Raw genomic sequence first — 21497 nt, forward strand, 5'->3', positions numbered from 1 at the left:
ATTTATTCTGGAAATATGAATACGAGGCAAGGTATCACAGGTTTGTACCTACTTGTCAACTGACTATTTAAGGCCAAGTATAATGGGTTAAATTTTATCTCTGAAGTCAGCCACGAACTCCCACTGAACTATGGCAAGAATGTTTCCAAAATGCAACAATGCCTCTTCCTTTGCTTCCCCCCCAGTCAGTTTTCTACAATCATCAATATTAGCAGTAGCAGCTACATATTTACTTTTTTTTTTTTTTACACTATGAAAATAGGGAATGAAGTTAAAAGAACCCAGAGAAATTTTCACTTGGTCTTTTAAATTGCACGTGTTAATGAGTTATAAATATTTGCTGTGAAATGGCACACACCTTTCCTGCAGGCAACCATCGAGCTCGTTCCAGGTGTGTTTGGTGAGCTGCCACTTGTGCTTCGTTGCAGAAATCAGCTCTGGTACTATCACTGGGGGAAGATTTTTAGCATTTTAATTGATTTATACAACTGTTCTTCATACCTACCTCTACCCAGCATCTGGATAAGTGGCAGATTAAGCATAGCACCCTTTTACAGTTTTTTTTGCCCTGCAGTAATTGTGCACAACTTTATTAGAAGTGAGTCAGCCACGATGAGGGATGGTTTCATGATACACTTCACCTAGCATGAGTCAGAGCTGCAGAGAACAACTGTGCTTGAGGGCTGTGGGGATGTGCCCCTCATCCCCAACTCACAGGGTCTGAGCCCTCACCTGCAGAAACCCACCTGAGCACCAAGTCAGAATCACAGAATGGGTCAGGCTGGAAGGGACCACAGTGGGTCACCTGGTCTTTCCATCACAAGTCATTAACTCACCTCTTTTCAGCAGAGAGGTGATTGATGTACTACAGTTATTGAAATTAGAATATGGCCAGCGGGTCATCTGGTCCAACCTCCCTGCTCAAGCAGGGTCACCCCAGAGCACAGGATTGCGTTCAGATGGTTCTGGAATATCTCCAGTGAGGGAGACTCCGCAGCTCCTCTGGGCAGTCTGTTCCCGTGCACGGCCACCTGCCCAGTAAAGAAGCTCTACCTCAGGTTCAGTGGAGCGTCTGTGCATCACTTTCTGCCCACTGCCTCATCTCCTATTGCTGGGCACCACCGAGCAGAGCCTGGTCCATCCTTTTGGCACCCACCCATAGATATCTGTACACATTAACCAGGTCCCCTGTCACTTGTCTCTCCTTGAGGCCGAACATAGCCAGCTCCCTCAGAGTTTTCTCGAAGGAGAGATGCTCCTTCATGTCCTTCGCTGCGCTCCGCTGGACCCGCTCCAGGAGCTCCTTGTCTCCCTTGTTCTGAGGAGCCCAGAACTGGACACAGACTCCAGATGTCCCTCCCTCTGTCATGGACACAGACTCCAGATGTCCCTCAGTAGGGCCGACGAGAGGAGCAGGACTTGCTAGCAGTGCCCTCCCTGCTGCACCCTCGGACTCCCTTGTCCTCGGCCACAGGGACAGCCCGGAGCGGGCCGCCCCTCCCGCCGCCATGCCGCCCCGCAGGCGGCGCCGGCGCATCCATCGCTCTGCGAGCGGCTGCCGGGCCTGGTTGCCGGGGCGGGCCCGCACGCAGCGCCCGGTCCCGGCCCGCGGCGGCGGACGCGGCCTCCCGGCCCCATGGACGGGGACAAGGTGAGAGGCAGCGGCCGGGAGAGCGCGGCAGGGGCGGGGGACAGCGCCGCAGCCTCGCCTGCTGTCCCCGAGAACCCCCGCGGCTCTGCTGGGATCGGCCGGGTCGCTTTGTTTTGTCAGCACGGCGGTGAATCCCCCCCGCAAGAGGCGTAGCGAGGAAATCCTTATCCCGAGGCTGAGGGGGAGGTTGTACCGCCCGCACATCCTCCTGCAGAAGGGGACGGCTGGTTACGGAAATACCCCTTGTTTCACCTTCTAGATAAAAGCGTGCTTAATTATTGATGCTCCTGTAACCGCTAATTGCCGGGCTTTAGTTCTTCGGGAACACACGTAACTTCTGCATTAAGGTGTTAAATTATTGAGCGTTTGTAGAACTCCGGAAGAAAGGAAACAAAACCACGTGCGCCTGCTAGCATCAATTACTGGTGCCGTTTTCACTGGCGAAAGCAGACGTGCCAGTGAGCTGGGATGGAAAAGTTCGACTTTGATCTGAAATATCTCAGGTGTGTCGCTGTGGGAGTGCCAAAGAGCCAGAGGCAGGAGCAGCCACACGGAGTGAGGAACCCTCCTTTTGCTGCTTCTGTCAGCCGTGCTCTTACCTATTTGAGGGCTCTCAAATTGGCAGCTCATACTGGAAATAAGAAAGATAAATGTTCACATGCAAAAAATAAAGTACTTTTCTCTGGCTTAAAAATTAAAGACAGAATTTTTTCTTACTGTTCTTCTGTTTCTTGTTCTTTAGAATCACATTTAACTGAGTTCTTAAATTGGTTAAAAACATTATGTTCTGAAAACCTCTTATCTTTCTAGTTATGAGTGAAGAAACAAACCCCTACCAATCTCAGTTTATATTCAGATAAACTTTCAAAGTTTATCTAAAGCAGCAAGGTTTCTTTTTCCACTGACTGCTTTATCTTTAGATTAAAGGACAGATTCTTAACTGGTAAAAACGTTCATAGAACTTTTTAAGTTCAGTAAATGTGTGGCATTTCATGTGAGCTGAATGTTCTCAGGTGGAAGAATTAAGCTAAACCCTAGTGTCATTTAAGTAACAAATCTTAATCTGGATTTAAATGAATATATAAGTACTTCTAAATTAGCAGACAAGTAAGAAAGTTCAATAAATCCTTTGACAGTTTGTTTGAAACATTATTGTGTGGACATTTACTTACAGACAGACAGAGGTCTCAACCCTTTATAAAATATCTCATTTCCCTTGTTTGTTTATTATACTTCTGCAAAAGCAGAGATGTAAGTGGAAAATTGTCATACACAAAAGCAGCAGAAGTGAAAACTGCAGACCCCAGAAAAGTGCCAGATGCTTATTACTGGCTGCCAGAGAACCACCTGGGAATGTGTGCTGTGTGCTTTTTGCCTCAGCTTCGAAATAAATCTGAAGCAGCCTCATCTGATATTGTCTGCTGGTCATGCTATTAACATCATTAGCATTCTTGCTTTGTTTGATGATATATACCTAAATATTGTCTAAATCCAAAACATTATTTTAAATAGGTTACTGTTTGGGACTGTAATACAGCATTCTGCTTTCTTCCCATCCATATCCTCCCTTCCAGCTTAACATTCATACAAGTTCTGTTGAGTTTATTAGGCTTTGTTAAAGCTTGACTAAAGAAAATTATCAGCTTTGTTTTTACTTTCTCATCTGACTTTCTGCAATAGTAAATATTTGCATTCTTTGGTTTTTTGCCTTTTTTAGAGATCAGAAGAAAATAAAACTAAAAGGGCACTTTGTTACAAATACTGCTTTCTTGGGACTTCTCATTGACTTTAGAAGCTTACCAGTCCACTACAATCTTCTGTAAAATCCAAGCTTGAAAAGGATTTTTTTTTCATGTAGAATAATTTAAAAGATATGTACTGGTAAAATAATGCCTCCATATAATGAATTAACAAAAGAAAAAGAGCACCATATGTTTATTTTGTTCCACCAGTGCAGCTCATCATTACCATATTTATCAGTGATTATTTTGTTAATCTTCAACAGCTTTTGCCAAGTCTAAAGTTGAGAATAAGGATAGCCTGATCACGTCACTTTGGATATGGTCATCATCCTCCAATGAACTAGTTCAAATATTCAATAGATTAAAATTTCTCCCTTCCCTTAGTGATCTCAAACAATATGAATTTTTATTTAGTCATTGTAACAACAGCCAAGCAGCCAAGTGGAGGAGCTCTGCATATGCAGATAGAAGGTTATAGAACTTATTTTATGAGGGAGCACTCTAGTGAAACAATCACATTTACTTTGGTTTCATCAGCTTTTTGCTTTTTACCTTCAGTGCTACATACTAGTATTTCATGTGCAGTCAACTTACACATGCAGTCTGAGCTTCAGGCTTCTTCCAGATCCAGGAAGGGGAGATTTACTGTAAATAGGTGTTAGAGCTAAATCAAATTATTGTTTGCATGATCCTTTCAGTGAGACTTGCCGTGTGCACCTTGATCCTTTCCTTAGAAATATGATTCATTGTTAAATGATTTCCTTCTCTCTGCAAATTGGTTACTCAGTCTTTTCTGCATTTTCTGTTCTAGAAAAGAACCAAAGAAGATACTTGGAAAGCAGAAGAGCTTAGGAAACATCTAAAGGTGGATTTATTTTATTTCTGCTAGTCTTGAGGTTAAGCTGCCTTACAGCACTAGAATTTATTGGTGGTCTAAACATAAAGAGTTGACTCTTTGTTCTAAATTAGATAAATGGAAAGAATGCATTGTTACAGTAATCACACTACAGTCAATGGGGTCTGATTTGCTGGTCACCCAAATCCAAGTGACAGCTCTGCTTTGTATATATTATTCACTTTCGTAGTGTGTTGTCTATTGTATTTATCGTCATTGTCTGTCATGTTTGTTTTGTGTTTTTAAACTGGTTAATTACATTATCCCCTGGTCAAATAGGCATTCAGGCTGCAGTCAGTTATGTCATTGATATTTATATTAGGTTTGTGTTGTATTTTTTAAAAGCTGCTTTCCAATATGTGTTATTAATATTCAATTTGTTAGGTTTTTTCAATAAGCACAGACATAATGTTAGTGTTTACAAAGTAAGCCTAGAACTATATCAACATTTTAATACCATTTCAGAAATTAAATACATATTTTGTAATCCAGCAATTTTTTTCACATTAATATACTCCTATCAAAATTGATTGCTGAATTATAATGATAGATTTTTAAATTTTATTTCAGGCATCACTACCAGATAGTCAAAATGAGGACCAAAAACACCGAGAAAAGAAACTGCGGAGAGAGAGGAGTGTTTATGACATAGACCCTTACAGACATGAACACAGAGGCAGGGAGAAGAGCAAGGAGAGAACAAGAGAGAGAGAGAGGTTTAAATCCAGTGACAGGGACAGGGATAAAAGGAGAGAGAGAGAAAGGGAAAAAGAACACCAGAGAGAAGACCGAGAGAGACACAGAGATAAGGTTCAAGAGTCATATTTGGAGGAGAGACACAGTGTACTAAAACATAAAGACAAGGACACTGATAGGGAACGAGACAAAAAGCACAAGACATATGAGATAATAGATCCACAAAATTATCTGAAATCATTTGAAGAAAGAGATACAGAACATCACAGAAGAAGAGAAATCAGGCATCGTTTGGGTAAGTAACTTTGGTTTGCTGTTGTACTTGGAAATATTTGATATTTAGACAGGAATACTCTGAAACCATACCCCATCTGTGCAGAGAGGATAAAACAAGCAGGTGTGAGTAGCTGCTGGCATGCGTATTTTATGGAATGTTTTTTTAACCTAGTTCTATTTTGATGCTTTTAAAAAATTGATGCTTGTTTCCCTTCCTCTGAAGAGAGGATGGATGTCACTGGTTTTGTTGGTCAGTGCCTAGACACTCTGTCCTGAGTGATCCCTTCACTTGCAGGATGATTGCTGAAATCAGTAGCATGTGTCATTACTCTCACCATGACACAAAACTGGAGGGATTCATTAGGAGAGAAGAAGGAGTAACCAGCTTTGGAGAGAGAATTTCAACAGAATTCCTTTTTAGAAAGATCTTATGTAAGAGAAAATGCATTGCTAAAATACTGTTTTCTACATGATAGAGTTAATTATGTACAGAGTTGGAATATTATAAAACCTGTTCCCTAATTTATACATCTGTTTTCTAGAGGAGGAGAAAGCAAGAGCTGAAGAGCGAGAAAGAAGACATAAAGCACAGAAGGTAAAGGAAGTTAGTGAACTGTTTCCATATGAGAATAAGATAAAATTGTAGAATAATGAAGAAACTGGATTAGACTGTGTTTCCCAAGACATCCAAGAGATGCATAGATAGTAAGGTGATGACAAGTGTACAAAACAGGAACAAAATATATCTCAGCTACCCGATTTTATTCTCTTTTTTTAAGTAAACAAATAAAATTTTTGTAGCAAAAAATGCTTGATTTTTGTAAAGCTACATCAAAAGTTTCCATCTGCTATTTATGCCCTTATTGCAAGGGTAATTGATGAATGTACATCCTACTTTAGACCACCTAGTAGACAAGAATTAATATTTTGTGTGAAGAACATATAATTCAAAGAATTTTCTGTAGCTAAGTGTGCAGTGTCCTAGAAGAAACACCAGAATCTCAAGTGCAGCCATAATTTGAAACTTATCATAGGAAATGAAAAAAATGGCTGAAAAATCCATGTGACACAAAGATCAGGTACTTAAAATTCAATCATTTTAATGGTCAAATCTGGTTAGATTTCTGAAGATAGAACTGTCTTGGAGAAGTTTTTAAACATTTAATATTATTTTCCTCTTTGCAGGATAATAATTTAAGAAAGCAAATTGAAAAATTTTTGGCCTACAAAGTTGAAGAAGGTGAACGTGTACACAAGTTTGAGAAACATCAAGAGCTGGATAAAGAGAGAGAAAGAAAACACAGAGAAAAAAAAGAACATTTTGTTGGGACAGTAAAAGAGAGTCTTTCTAAAGAGAAAAGTCATAAACATTATGGAAAGGAGGAGGAAGAAAAACATAAATCAAAGAGATCTAAAGAAAAATCTTCCCATGGAGACAGAGAAGGGCCAGCAGCAGAAGCTGATGAGAGAGTAAAAAGCAGAGAAAAGGAAAGAAAGAAATATGATCTAAAGGTAGGTTTTGCTAAAACATTACCTTATCACTTACTTTAATTATTAGTATATTGTCAATAGGGGAATGATAAAAATGCTAGAATTTTAAGTCAACATTTTCTGAAACTGGAGGCTAAAGTGGTAGATGAAAACACTACGTCTGCATTTAAGTATGCTAATTCAGATTGATTCCTTCCATAAAATTTGAACAAAAAAATTACCTATATGTTAGAAACATCTTTTATTCATAAAATTCTTTCTTGTTATGACTTCTGAAATTTTTGCGAACACTTTGAAGTGGAGATGTCATAAGGCTTGAGGTCCATTAAAGTTTATTGGCTGCCTCTATAGCAAAAAAGATTTTAATAGAAGCTACTTTTATGTTGTCTGTCAAGGGAGCACATCAATCCAACTCATAAGTAGGCAGGTGAATATAGACCCTTTATATTTGTGGGATTTTCCTCTACTTCTGAAGCCATAGAATATGTTTTATGTTTCTAATATGGAGCACGATGTTATATCCTAGAGATTAATCGATAATTTGTCATTTTTTACTGATTTTTTATAAGTATTTATTCAACGAGACTGAGAGACGGAATCTCTAGTAATTTGTAACTCTTAAAATCAAATTAATTTTATGAGACATACAACAGTTGGGATGGTCTCGGGTAGTTTCTTCTGCTGCCTAAATAGTAAAGATGTACAATCTTCTGAAATAAAAGTTCAGAAGTATATTTTCTAGTGACAGTATGAGTCACTTTCAGTGTAGGGGCCCTCCATGAGTGATTCCTGTAACTGACTGACTGCAGCAGACAACAAAAGTCTATCAGGGGCTTGCTCAATGTTTGACTTCCTTGGAAATGTACTCAGGTAGCTGTTAGAGAACACACACACTGATGCCTCTGTCCCAGAGTTATATTTTGTTTTATGTTTCTGCTCTGATAGAGACAAAGACCTTTATCTTAAACAACCTGTTGAATACATTTCCAAACTTAAGCAAACCTTCATAATACAGAATTTAAGATTCAAGTCCCTCTACTGGGGATTAAAAGTGCCTGAGCCTGTTCTTTGTCCCTCCATCCAGTTTGTGTGAATTGTAGTACATACTGTTAAAGCCTCATATTGTAATTTTTTGGAACAGGCTGGCCACAGCCTTCCAAGGTCAGCCCTTAGGCCCTACCAGTTTTTGAGGGCATCTTGCAAGCAATGACTGAAATAAAAAATAGTCTGTGATTGAGACAATTCATTAACAACCTTTTTTCTGTGTGATGCGAGTACTACTAATACAGGGTCATATACATATTCTCTCCCAGCATTTCTGACTCATGAATATTTCTTTCACAGAACAGTGAATGCAAAAAGGAGGAGAGGATTCAAGAAGAAATGAGCCATCAGCTTGTAAGGTAAATTCAGAGATTTAAAATAATTATATACTAGATGGTGTCTGCCAAGATTCAGTCACTACCGAACCAATAAGCATAAATTCTTAATCTCACATATCTGGGGATAATAGAATTTTTTTTCATAGGCCAAATAGTAAGTACAGCAATTACCAAAAAAATCCATCCTCTAAGATGATTCAGATAAAAATGTATGTATTTGTATTCCTTTAATTATTTTTCTTCATCAGGGTGGCAAGAGATATTTTTCAGCCCTTGTAAATTACATATATATTAATCTGGGCACTTAGTTTTGGAGATAGAAATGCTATATTTTACTACCTGGAAATTCACTATGTAGAAATGTGGACACATGCAAGGTTAATGATAAACTACACAGGACTCTATTTTGTTGTTTAGTTTGAGTATCAATACTCAGTTCCCATCCTAGATGGTATCTAAAACATTATATATATATATATATATATATATATATATATATATATAGCAAGTTTGCAGTTGAATATGAAAGAAAAAGTTCCAGATACCCTCAGTAGGATCTGTTAAATTTCGGGATTATATTTCTAAGTTTTATTACTAGCAAAAAGAAATCTTAAGTTTCCTGTATATTTTAGTATTTAGAATTCTTTAATTCTTCAGCCTTGTAAAATTCTTACACAGCTTTCTGAAGTCTAATTCTCTTTACATTGTACATTGTTGGTTGCAATTCTCACTCTTAAAGCCTAGTTTAGGTTCCTGGCTCAATACAGGTCTGGGTTGTTTGCTTCTGGGGACACAGGCAGTGAAGTCACTACCAGTGGCTGAGTATTATTAATGTTAAGCATGGGACAAACCACTTTGGCTGAAGTGAATTTGTGGAAGTGTGATCCTGTGCAAAACTGAAAAATTAAGTATTTCAGAATACACATGTTGAGATGCTACCTGGCATCAGCACTCAGCTGTGTCAGCAGTGAATATTCAGGCAATGTTTTGAAGCTGTTGCTGGGGCTGTGGCTGAGTCATTGTTTGTGCATAGCTGGGAAGAAGAGTTTAGCCACTCCTGAATGGCAGGGAAGGCAGTATGGTTTGGTGAGATGTCCTGAAACCCTGGTTCAGCTTCAGGCACTGTTAATGTTGAATCACTCCAATTTGTTATTACATGATCCAGCCAATTTTTAATTTTTATTGTTGCCTTTTCCTATGTTTCTCAATCCCAACAGCAGTATATACAAATACTCACATAAAAAGTAAAAATATTCTCTTCTTGAAGTTTGATACTCTCTACTTACTCTCCTCATATAAAATAATCAAATAGATTATTGAGGAGCAAAGCTTGTTGTTGATTTGCTCCTGCTCTCTGACCCTGATTGTATTGTCCTCATAAATAAGACCCCTGAATGAAAAAACAGGTTTGAAATCAGTTTTTGATTTATAGCTTTTGAGCATATTGCACCAACCTGATCTTGATCTCTGGATTGCTGCAGATATTAATACAAGTAATAAATGTGTGGGGTTATGAATTTTTTTCCTCACTACTTTTTCTTGCCTTTTGATGCAATTTTAGCTGTTAAATTTGGACTAAGTTTCTCAGTTCTTTGCTGGTTAATCACTTGGTTGTTTTATTATCCTTTTATATTATTGAGATCTATAAAAATACTTGTAGAAATATTTCAGTTAAGTGGAAATTTCCAATTGTTTTTTCCTTTTCAAGAAAAACCCCTTTTTTTTAATTAAACCAAACAAAATCCCCAAAAACCAAAACTGAAACAGAACTGCTTTCTTACGAGTTAACCAATAAAATTGTTGTTCTCTTTTTCAATAGGAGTGTAAAAGATAAAGGAAAACTCATTGATACAGAGGGCATGGAGACAAGACAAGAGGTAAAACTAAGGAAGAGGAAATTATTTTTATATTTTGAAATTATTTATTTTAATATTTTTAAGTGGACATGTGCAGACAGAACCAAATTTTCAGCAAGTCTGAGGCTGTATAGACTTGGGTTTATTTGGAACAGTCTGTGCAGATACAGCTTAAGTCTGCCATAAAAATGTTAAGTTTTGTGATATTTTCAACTCATTGATTCAGCTCATCTTTAAGTGTGAATTTCTGTGGTGAGGACTTAAATTTCATTTCTAGTTTGTGGAGAGAAATGTTCAGTCCTCTTATATTTGTTCTCCTTTTCCATTATCTTCTCTGTCTTCATTGGCAATAGGAGGCAACACAGGAGGGCGAAATTCCTACTTAAGACCTGACTCAACAAGGACACTTTAATTCCAGGGTCTGCATTCTGTGCTGTTGATTTTTTCTGTATATTTGTTGCTCCAAATGCCACAGCCTTCAAGATATTCCAGCATGACTTCCTAATCCTGCTTTGTATTGACAATATACAGATTTTATCTATAAATTCTTGAAAGTAGGAACCCAGGCAATACTGACAGGGGGAGGTTTTTAGTGTGTAAAAACCATATTTGTACCAGATGCATTTGTGTTATTAATAAAGCTGACAGCTCTGTATACAGACATTTTCTGAGATGATCATAGATAATAAAAACTACAAAGTAGCCTAAAAGCTAATAAAGATTCACCTTTGTTGAGTGTGTTACTAAAGGTGTCTGACTAAATGGACTCAGGATTTTTTTGGGTTTTTTTTAAATTATATGAACTAAACTATAGTTACTGTTGAGTACCTGCAATCTTGAAGGCAGAAGAAATCAGAAAAATTTCTTACAACTTAAGTTTTACTGGGGGATTCAGTCTGTTAATGAAACACTGCAAATGTTGAAACCAGGAAAGTTGCCATAAAGAAATGGTATTATTTCAATCAAGATAATAATCTAGAGAAAGGAAATGTATTTGAAGTTATTGTAGGGATACCATAAATCTTGTACTGTGTAAATAAAGTAGAGGATTCAATGTTAGCAAAATTATTTACATGTAATAATTATCTTATTCTCCTGTTTTATCTATGTCTCTGCTTTCTTGATTTCAACATTTGCATTATTTTATTAACAGATTATAACTGAGTGCCCCAGTATAACTTAGGTGTAGGAATAATTTTGTCTAGTCCTCAAAAGGGTAGGGCAATCTTACTTTGTTTTTAGCACCATCAATTAAATTGTAGGCAACAAAATTGTAGTCAACAGAGCAGTTTTTATGTCTTTTCCAATAAAAATACTGTTAGAAAAACAGTTGGTCTTCCCAAGATAAGGTTGAGGTCTGTTTTTCTTCCTGTACTATTAAGTTTAATTCAGTAATTAGCATTTGATAATATAATTTTATTTATCTGTATAAACTGTATGTTATAGGTTTGCTTGAAAATGTAGAAATATCTGAGAATAGCAGCAATTAATCTATTGTATGCTAAGATTTGGCAGATAAGAGATTTTTTTGGGGGAAAATTATTTAATGGTTTAATTTATTTTTCTGATTTAGGAAATGAAAGATACACACATCTCTAATCCGGACACAGGACTTGAGGATTTTTCACTGAATTATGAAGATGACTTTGAAGTAAGTAAAAGTATACAGCTGTCTGTCTGAACTAATTCTTAAGTATTCAAAATAAAGAATAACTTTGTTCACAGAAATAAACAGGATGTTTTATGGCCTTTAGTTATTTTTTGGTGACAGTGACCTTAATTTGGCTAACAGTAGATAGTGAGTAATTAAAATGTTATGTAGAAACTCTCTGCTATATATTTAGTTAGTTTTCATCAGAGGTTGGGAACCAACTTGTCTTTTTAAGTTCACAAAATGTTTTCTCTGCCTTTGTGGATTTCAATTATTTAAATTACTTTCTGTGAAGAATCCTGAATTATTTAAATAATAAGAGCTAATAACTTCAGATAAAAATTTTTAAAAGCCTGTTCATTTATCATTGAAAAAATATCATAGGAAAAAGATACACATAGCATTGACACATAGCATTCACTTCACTAATTTGTTTAGTTGAATTCCCTGGTTTTAGCTCTCTTTTGTCTACTTTAAAGTTACTAAGATATAAGACTGTGTGGGATGTGCTTTCATTGTGCACTGAAGTGGAATCATCTTTGTTCAGTGAGGGTAGAATTCATCTCCACTCATGTCAGGTGTGATGGTTTCCACTGTTGAGCCGGTCCCTGCAGTAGCCCTTTAGCACTCAGTGAAGAGAAATAAGCACATTTAAGACTTGTTCATATGTGTTCGGTGATTATTTTAGCATGACATGAATTGTCTTAGTTTGGAGAATTTGTTAAAGGATGACCCTTAGGCACAGACAGGGAGTGTGGCAGTTCAGTAAATGTGAGCCTGCCATTAAAGGACAGCTTGAATTAAAACTGTCAAATAAACAACTTCATACATCCATGACACATTTATGCCACTGAACACTGTTATTTTATTTTTTCAAAGAACACAGAATTCACCTGAACTTACAGTATCTACTTTAGGATATTAAATAAAAAGAATATTTTGGGCACTCTAGAACAACACTGAGATTATCTTCTCATGATTAAAATTACTGCAAAATCAAGAGATGCTGTTTTCTTTCCATCAGTTATTTTAGAATGCCTTTCAATCAGAGGATTTATAGATATCTGTATGACGTTTTTTATTTTGACATTTTATAATTTCTGTTCAAGATCTTGAAAAAAGCATCTATAATTTGTGTTTACCAAGTATTGGAAGTTCTGTTATTTTCAAAGGTCTATGAAGATGATTTTGAAGATGATGAAGACAAAAGTGGTGAAGTAGGAGATGCAGAAGAAAACCTAAGACAGGTTCAATTTTCCAGAACATCAGAAATTGAAGAAATTCAAAGAGCAATAACTGCAGAAAATGATAGAATTTTTAATCCATTGCCAAAGAGAATGGAAAATGAAAAAAAAGAGCCAGTCATGGGTATGTGACTAGATACCAGCCTTTTTATATTAAATGTATGAGTAACACATGCAACTTACAAGTCAGCTGGCCACTTTTTCTAACAGCCTGCCTAAAGACCAAAATCTGGTCCTCAGGATGAATCATGTAGATTTGTGGTAAGCACTGTAACGTCCACAATACTAAATGATTCATAGGCATTACTAATCATTTAAATTGTGAAATATAAAAAGTACAGACTGACATTTAATACATCTTATTTTGGGTAAGAGGAGCATATGAGAGTCTGGGTTTTGAAAACTTGAGGAGTGCTGGAACAGTCTGGGGCTTCCGCTGGCATTAAATTCACCTTTTTCTTTTAAGCAAAGTTGAAGCAACTGTTCTGGAGGGAAGGCAAGAAAAATATCAATAATACTCAAATATATAGCACTTTATCACTTTTAAATGCAAGCTCTTTCTGAAATGTCTGGAATTCAGTTGATCTGACATCTGTCAGTGCCAGAGCTGCTTATTTAAGTACAGTTGTTCTCCATTGCAGTCTGCACTGAAGTGAGCAACCACATAGAATCATTGTGCAAAAGAATATTAAATAGCTTTTTAGTCTGGTTCAAAGTAATTACAGAATGGAAGAATAACATGAAGTTTCTGTAAGTCTCCTACAGTGTCTCTCAAAGGTCTTTTCCAGCCTAGAAGAGTTTCTGATTCTGTCAGTAGATTTTCAGTTAATGGTCATTGCAGCAGGAACCAGCTTACTGTAATGTGAATTTCTTCTTGTAGAAGATTTATGCAATAATTATTTATCTAGTGAACAATACAGAATCGATAAAGATTTTTAAATTTCAGAATTGTAACACTTGGTGGTTTATTCTTAATTACACAACACATTCTTTTTTTGATTAACTTTTGTTCTCGTTGGCTTAAAATGGTGGTTGATCAGTCTGGCAATTGTATTTGTAAGTTAAAGAGCATTTTACAAGTATTGCCTAAAAAGGCAGTCATCCTTTGAGGAACTAAAGCACCATTAGTCCTGACTGGAATTGGATCTTAAGGTCAATTAGCTACAACCTAGCCTGGAGAGAGAGTAAGGTAGATGTGACATCAGTTGTTGTAGTTGGTCTGTTAACTGTGGCTTTTCAAGGAAGTTTTCAATGTTTTCCTTATTCATCTAAGGATATTAGTTAAGCCTGTGTTGATGAGGTTCTCCTGTACCTGAGCTCTTACTGAGAGGTGTAGTGTGCACATGTGAAGTCTATGTGACTTGAATGCAATCTTTAGAACTGATCACAGAGTGTTTTACTGTACACAGGGGAACAAGGTACCTGCTGATGGCATGAGAAAGAAAGAGGCACTTTCTGCATAAGTCTTCTAAAGTAAAAATGACAATGCTCAGTCATTTGAATTGATTGATAAAGAACCATTGTAAGGGCCATATGCTGGCCCATTACTGATGTTAAACTTTTTTTACTGAAAATGGTGGTAGAGCACTTTGTGTAACATGCAAACCAGGAACTTTCAGTAGCTGTGTTGTAACAAATTTGCTGCTTTTTAGACTTACTGCTTAACATTTTCATGCACTGTTAAGTGTGAACTGTAACGCTGTGTTTTACAATATCACAGAAAGGCAACATTCTTCTGTCAGAAGCTCTTTTTGTGGAATATTCATGGATTTCCAAATGGCAAACCAAAGACAAAGCAGCCGAATTATGGCCAGTAAGCAGAAGTAAGTGTATTTTAAATAATCCACAAAAAACGGCAGCTCACTATGTGAGATGCGTTTTTTTTCATTATATTTGAAGTATGTGAATTTTATAAACTTGAGTCTTATGGAATCAAATACTTTATTAACTAGCAGTAATTAGTTCTTAAGTATATATAATTTACAGCTATTGCTACAAGTAATTTTGTAAGAGAAATGTATCTATATATATCAGTTTATGTGCATCATTTTATTACAGAATGTGTTGCCAGGATTGTAATTTCTTTGTTTAATGCTCCAGTCATTTAATTAGATAGTGACCTAAAGTACTAGAGAGTAACTACCGTCAGGTCTCTGCAGAACTGTAACTTATTGCAATAATCAAGAATATGTGGTGCATATAGTTGCCAAAATAGCACATTCCCTTTCAGGGATAACATCTATTGCTCTAAAAACATGCTATTACTGATCTAAAATTGATCTAAATTTAAGATACTTAAGACATCTCTGTATTTTAAAGAAACAAATTGATGCCTGCTTTTTGTGGAACTTGACAGGAGCTCCAGATTTGTCTGAAGCACTGTATATGTCTCCAGTTTTCTGTTACAATGTTTGGATGCATAAAGCAAGATTTTTAAGTGTTATTGTTAATACCGGATCCCACTGTTTCGTGGCTTTGCATCAGTGGCTAATTTTCACATAAGAGAGGTTTTATTGTGTAAGTTATTTAATTCACATTACCTAAAATGATATACTCAAATTTTACACAAGTTCATTGTCTAGGCTTCCTCTGTAGACTGTAGAGACAGATCAAGAAACTCACAAACCTCTGGAGAATTGCCTTCTGGAGTGTTTGTCAGCCTCTGCTGATTAAGTACCATGACTGATTATGACTATGTTTATAACTCTGTGTGCATGCTGACAGCATACACAGCCTGAAGATAATGAGCACTTTCGTGGGAAGAGGAAGGGCTTGTGGAATTTGATGTTGTGATAATACATTACTACCAGTAAATAGACTGAAAGCATCTCATAAATAAGTTGTGGCACTTGGGAGTTGTCAATTATAAATACAAGCTTATTAGTTTATTTTAAGGATTTGTCTGCTTGTATCATTAAGATTTGTTACTAGTAAGCAAGTTTCATAGGTTTGAGTTATATCTCAGCAATCTATGCCCATGTTTGTGAAGAGATGATACATTAGGAAGCACAAGTTAAACTGAAATGTCTGTAAGAATATGCAATAGATGTCATCAAGTAGCAAAAAGGAGATGTGAAAATTGTCCTTATGCATAAAGAAAAATTCACTCAAAAACACTGATGGAATTCTAGCTTTGTTACTCTAGTCTTTTCCCTTTTCAAATACCAACTTGCCTCAGCAAGAAGCTATAACTAGAAAATGCATCTACAAGAGCGTTTAGATATGGAATTTCTATAGATACATAATTGTATCTGGTTTGTTTTTATGTATCACTTTTAAGTACACTAAAAACCTGCAAGTGCAAGAGAAAGGGAGACTGCAAAAATTGTCTAGTTATCAAAGACTGTACTACAGCAAGAGCCTGAAACTCACTTGTAAGCAGACATCTTTGTGTAATTTAAGCAGTTCACTCTGGAAATGGAATATCTTAACAGCTTTATGGCATTAAAGTAGATAGATAGATGTGTGAATTGTGACAAGGACTGTCAGTCTTCTCCTGCAAATGTGTAACAAAGCTAGGACATGATAGGAGATCTTTATAAAGCATGTACACATTGGAGTGATTTGAGTTAATAAAATGAGTTTAGGAGAATTAGCCACTGTCCTAACTATAGAAGAAAGAGACATTCATCTGTTACCACACAGAACTGCTTTGGAATACTTAGGCAAAATGATCTGCTGAACTTTTGATAGTTTGGCTTTAGTAATAAACCATTTGAAGTTTGCCATTTGCAACTATATTGCATTTTCAAATATGATCATTATCTCAATGTGACATTAAATGAAATCTCTAAACAATAATCTCCGTATTTCTATTGTTACATTTTTATCTGCTAAATAATTTCGGTACAACTTCAATTCCCATAGATTAAAGGATTGATAGATACAAAATCAGGTTGTCTTTCTTTAGGAATACCAAATATTTGTTCTTAACCATTTTTGTGTTGCTCTCTTGTAATTCATCCTGAAGAAAACGGACTTCAGAACTTCTCCCACTAATTGACCTGGATTTCTCAGTTAGTTTTTCACTACTGGATTTGCCCCCTGTCAATGAGTACGACATGTATATCAGGAATTTTGGTAAAATGAACACTAAGCAGGTGCGTAACAAATACCTAGTAATGTTTCAATCTTCAGAGGGCTGGTTTTCCTTCTGGAAAAGGATTTTACTTAAAAAATAAAGTTGCTAAAGCTACCAGGACATAAGGTAATAAATTAATCATATTAATCTCTAAGCGTCAGTTACTATAAAGCAATGATCTCAAAACTTTTGGCCAGACAGGCAATTTCCTTTCTGTGTTAGAAGACGACTCTCTCATTTTCCTTCTCCATTTTCTATAGGGCTTTTTGCCTGTCTGTGGCTTAGTGTCCCCAAATATGTTGGATTTGGTGTTTACACGCCATGAAAGACATTCTATATTTTTGCAATATCATTTATTTAGCATCCTGGTGTGAAATGTGGTAAAATGTGCATGCATGAAATAGTGACAATGTGTCGGTATACTCAGATCTGAATTCACAAACAGAAGAGGCTGAGCTTTAAATTTCAGTTTTAAAATTACTAAGTTCTGTTCAGTTATGTGCTGTCAGTCTTAGCTGTATCACCCCATATGTTGATAATTTAATCTTTCTTACTTTAGGCATACGTTCAGTGTAATGAGGACAATCTTGATAGAGACATTCAGACTGAGGAAGTTGAGACACTGGAGAAATGGACACAGCATCCTGGAGAAAGTGCTCTTGTATCTGGAGGTGAAGAACATATGAATCTTACTCACTCATAGATGAGTGCATGTCATATAAACTTTCTCTTTGATATCCATTACTTGAGAGAATCTGTAGAGTGGCAGGCTGCATTGATACCAAGCTGACATAGCCACTCTGAATCCTCATGTGGAAAGTATGAAAAATAAGTGGCAGAAATAATTTTTCCTCTGGCTTGATGTTTCTATTGGCAGCAGAAATGAGTCTCCAACAGATCTTGTCCTTCAATGCTATTATTTCTGAAGATAAGTTGATTCCTGCCACTCTCCTCTTTCTTAAAAATTAAGTTGTCCTTACACTTTTCTTAACTGATTCTCTTTTGAAGTCTCAGGTTTAGTTTTTTGTTTTCCTGTTTTTCATAGGTCCCATAAACAGCCAGAATACATCAGTGAATGGAGCTCCAACACCTAAAATTGATTCACAAAGATTAGCAAATTTTCTCCGTTCTGCATGCCAGGTACACTTACATCCTTAATATCCCTTTGAGCTGTTTGCAGAAGTATACAGTGTGCTAAATCACTTACAGTTCTTGTTCTGACTAATTTAAATGAATTACTTAAATAATACTTGTTATCAAAGAGAAAAATCTCTCTGCAAAGAAATGGAATCAGAGCTGTGCAACTTTTATGTCTGTAAAGCTGTATTTGCAATGTTACAAAATTACCAAGACAGTTGATAAAGTTTTATGAAATTAATCCACTTAACTTTAGAAAGCTACAAATAGCAAAGCTGGAAGATAAGATGACCCTTTTATTTCTATAAATGTAATTATGTTTGAAAGGTGATTGCTGTTTTGCTAGAGGAAGATCAAGTTGCAACACAACCCAGGAAACTAAGATCTCGACAAACCAGTCTGTCTATTAGTGATAGCTGTTTCCAGTTAAATACTAACCAGCCATTCCTCCATGGTAAGGGAACTTTATTCTACACCTTTTAGTGTACAGAGTGATCTTTCTTATGCAAAGTGCCATGTTCTTTGTCATTACTGGTCAAACAGCACACATCAGGATATACAGATGATGTAGACCACACTTTCCTTTTAATTGCACTAATCTTGCTGGAACTCTGTGCAGATTTCACATAGGGAACATCAGAGCATCTTACAAGAAATATATTCCATCTATTCTTACCAGAAATAAAGCCAGCAATTAACGTGATGGGTGTAATTTCTTGTTCCTGCTGTTGAAGGGCCATCCCAAGAGTGTAATTTTGTTTGGGCTCTTTATGCTGACAGTAGGGCCAAAGTTACAAATAAAGGCAGGTTATTCAACAGGGACACTGTAGCCTGATATGTTTGTAAAGCAATTATATCTTCTCCATATAAACCATAGTTGTTCAGTTGAAAAGTGAAAAATAGAGCATCTGTAATTATGTTAGGAAGGCCTATTATAACACAGAACCCTACGTCATCTAACATGAACGTGTTAGATGGAGATAAACCAAAAAAAGCCTGGCCTGTGCTGTTTCCTGTTTGAGAGTCAGATTAATTTTTAGTATATATACTGACATCAGATCAGATTGGCTTGCTTATGCCCAGAATAATTACTCTATTAATTTCCTTACTCTCTTCCTTTTGCTTCCTACTTCTAGTATTTTGAATTCCTTCTCTAGTCTCTAGTTTTTTATTGTATAGTTTAAAAAGCAACACAGTGTTAATAGAAATATTCTTCATAGTTGCATCTTAGTTTGTTTGTTGCTATAGCAGCTGATTATGCTTTTTCATCTGCAGTGAATATGCTTTTTCATTTGTTGCTTTTCTTTCTTGGGTTTTTTCTTTAATGGTTTAGACCGAAAAATCCCCTGCTTGTATGTCTCCCAAGTTCAGAGGCAGACATTACTTTCTGCTCATGGATTACCTGAAAAGGCAGGTGTGGGTTTGCTGAGCAGAAAGAGCCTTATATGTGTTTGGAACATCTGGCAGCCCTCCAGTCCTCAGAAAGTTCTAATATGTGATTCAGAGGTATGTTTTAATAACATTTTATATTTGTCCCTCAATTACAAGACTTGATTTAAAGATTTAATTTTTACATGGGGTCTTTTTTTGTGTTGCTTCAAAATGTGCCATCTTCTATCTTCTGAGAAACACATTTGAGCCTAGTGATCAAAGACTGCTCTCATTCTGTTCTGTGCTCCAGAACCAGATTGTAGGGATGGTCATGGTGTTTTGTTGGTTGTTTTGATTGTTTAATTTTGACTCTATTTCATGGCTGAAGAGTGAAGAGAAGTAAAACATCTGGTTCAGATGTTGTTAGGACTTCTCTCTACTCATTCCCATACAGTTTAGTCACCTCTTTGAGCTTTGTGACAGTAGATGCAGATTACACGATTGTTTTGAAAAGGGAAGGCCTGCTGAAGGTCTTGTATCTACTTCCCTTTTAAAATACATTTCCCTTCTGCCATAAGCACATGTAATCTGTATTTTCTGGGTTTCCATGCTCAAAAACCTGTTTCAGGCTCATCAAACCATTGATCTTTATCATAATATCAACCCTGCATGCTTTTACTGTTTTACAGGTGATATGTTGCTGCTTTAGTCCCAGTAAAGCAACATTAGTTTTTGCTGGAACAGCAGATGGTTCATTGTTGGTGTGGGATCTTCGAGAAGACTCAAGAATGCACCCTTGTATGATGATCACTGAAACTGAGTGGACATTCAGAGTTCCCACATTTTCCACAGGTGAGCATCTGTGCATCCTGGTCAGTCACTTTGTGCACCGTGAAATTGTCACCTAAGTCTTGATGTTTCTGTAATGTTCATGCAAGATATCCTAGACTGAAGAATAACATGCAGCAATAGTTTTGTAAGTAATTGTATTAGGAGTGTAGGTTTAGGTTAGTTATTAGGAAGGCATTTTTTCATGTGGGAGTGGTGAGGCACTGGCACAGGTTGCTCACAGAAATTGTGGATGCCCCATCCCTGGCAGTGTTCTAGGCCAGGCTGGATGGGGCTCTGAGCAACCTGGGCCAGCACAAGGTGTCCCTGCCATGGCTGGTGGTTGGAATGAGATGACCTTTCATATCCCTTCCAGTCCAAACCATGCTATGATTTTCTGATTAACTTTGGCTGTGATACTATTAGTTTTCTAAAACACCCCACTACACACGTTTACGAAAATCCTCTTTTCTTCACAAGTGTTTCTAATTTAGCAGCCATGTCAAAAGTAAACAGTAGTTGGTTATAGACTTTTAATTTTTTTAATAGGTCAAAGATGCTTGGTCTTGTCTTGCATGCTGGTAGTCAAATGGACGTGTACAGTTTCATGTAGTTGCTTATGTAAGCAGGCAAGTTTAATGCTGGATACTTAGGAAGCTTTAATGCCTTCAGTCTTCATTGAGGTTAAGTTCACTTCACAAGGCAAGTCCAGAAATCATGAATATCTAACAAAGAACACACACTGAAATTACTCTAAACACACATTAGCCTTAAAATGTCATTAGATAACATTTATTAAATGTAAATACATATTTTCTTCTGGTGAATACTTTGTTTCAGGATTTTTCAGGATACTTTCTACTAAGAGTAATTTTTCTTCAATTTTGTCTTTTATAGTAAACAGTGATTTATTTCTACCCCTGTAATTTATGGAGCTTGAAATAATTCTTTCCATGCTAACCCTGAAATGGCAGATTTTAATGAAATGTGTGGTACAGTGGCATTAATGGTTCATCAGTCATTTGGAAAATGAGAAGTGAATAGAAACATTGAAGCACTGATTTATCTAGTAGTATTTTATTAATTTAGCAGTTTGCAGTATTGTATTTGAGACTTATGCAAAGTTCATTATTTGCCATTTTTTAAGCATAAAAATGATTAAGATTTTGTTGTTTTTTTGTGGAAAGTACTATGTT

The 21497-nt window shown here is 36.5% G+C and overlaps 1 protein-coding gene across 1 annotated transcript in view; it reads left to right on the top strand.

Moving 5' to 3' along the window:
• Nucleotides 1–1256: 1256 nt before the first annotated feature.
• The window catches only part of DYNC2I1 (dynein 2 intermediate chain 1), a 29581-nt gene continuing 9340 nt past the window's right edge, over nt 1257–21497 (top strand). The window contains exons 1-16 of the mRNA XM_038129197.1: nt 1257–1651; nt 4205–4258; nt 4859–5279; nt 5803–5855; nt 6446–6772; nt 8096–8154; nt 9953–10010; nt 11563–11640; nt 12813–13008; nt 14605–14707; nt 16855–16984; nt 17525–17636; nt 18011–18105; nt 18430–18556; nt 19436–19608; nt 20163–20325. Of these exons, the coding sequence (XP_037985125.1) occupies nt 1637–1651; nt 4205–4258; nt 4859–5279; nt 5803–5855; nt 6446–6772; nt 8096–8154; nt 9953–10010; nt 11563–11640; nt 12813–13008; nt 14605–14707; nt 16855–16984; nt 17525–17636; nt 18011–18105; nt 18430–18556; nt 19436–19608; nt 20163–20325 (2164 nt within the window). The 5' untranslated portion in view covers nt 1257–1636. The remainder of the gene's footprint in view (nt 1652–4204; nt 4259–4858; nt 5280–5802; nt 5856–6445; nt 6773–8095; nt 8155–9952; nt 10011–11562; nt 11641–12812; nt 13009–14604; nt 14708–16854; nt 16985–17524; nt 17637–18010; nt 18106–18429; nt 18557–19435; nt 19609–20162; nt 20326–21497) is intronic.

This window comes from Motacilla alba, chromosome 2, assembly GCF_015832195.1.
Source record: "Motacilla alba alba isolate MOTALB_02 chromosome 2, Motacilla_alba_V1.0_pri, whole genome shotgun sequence".
In the NCBI taxonomy this organism is placed as follows: Eukaryota; Metazoa; Chordata; class Aves; order Passeriformes; family Motacillidae; genus Motacilla; species Motacilla alba.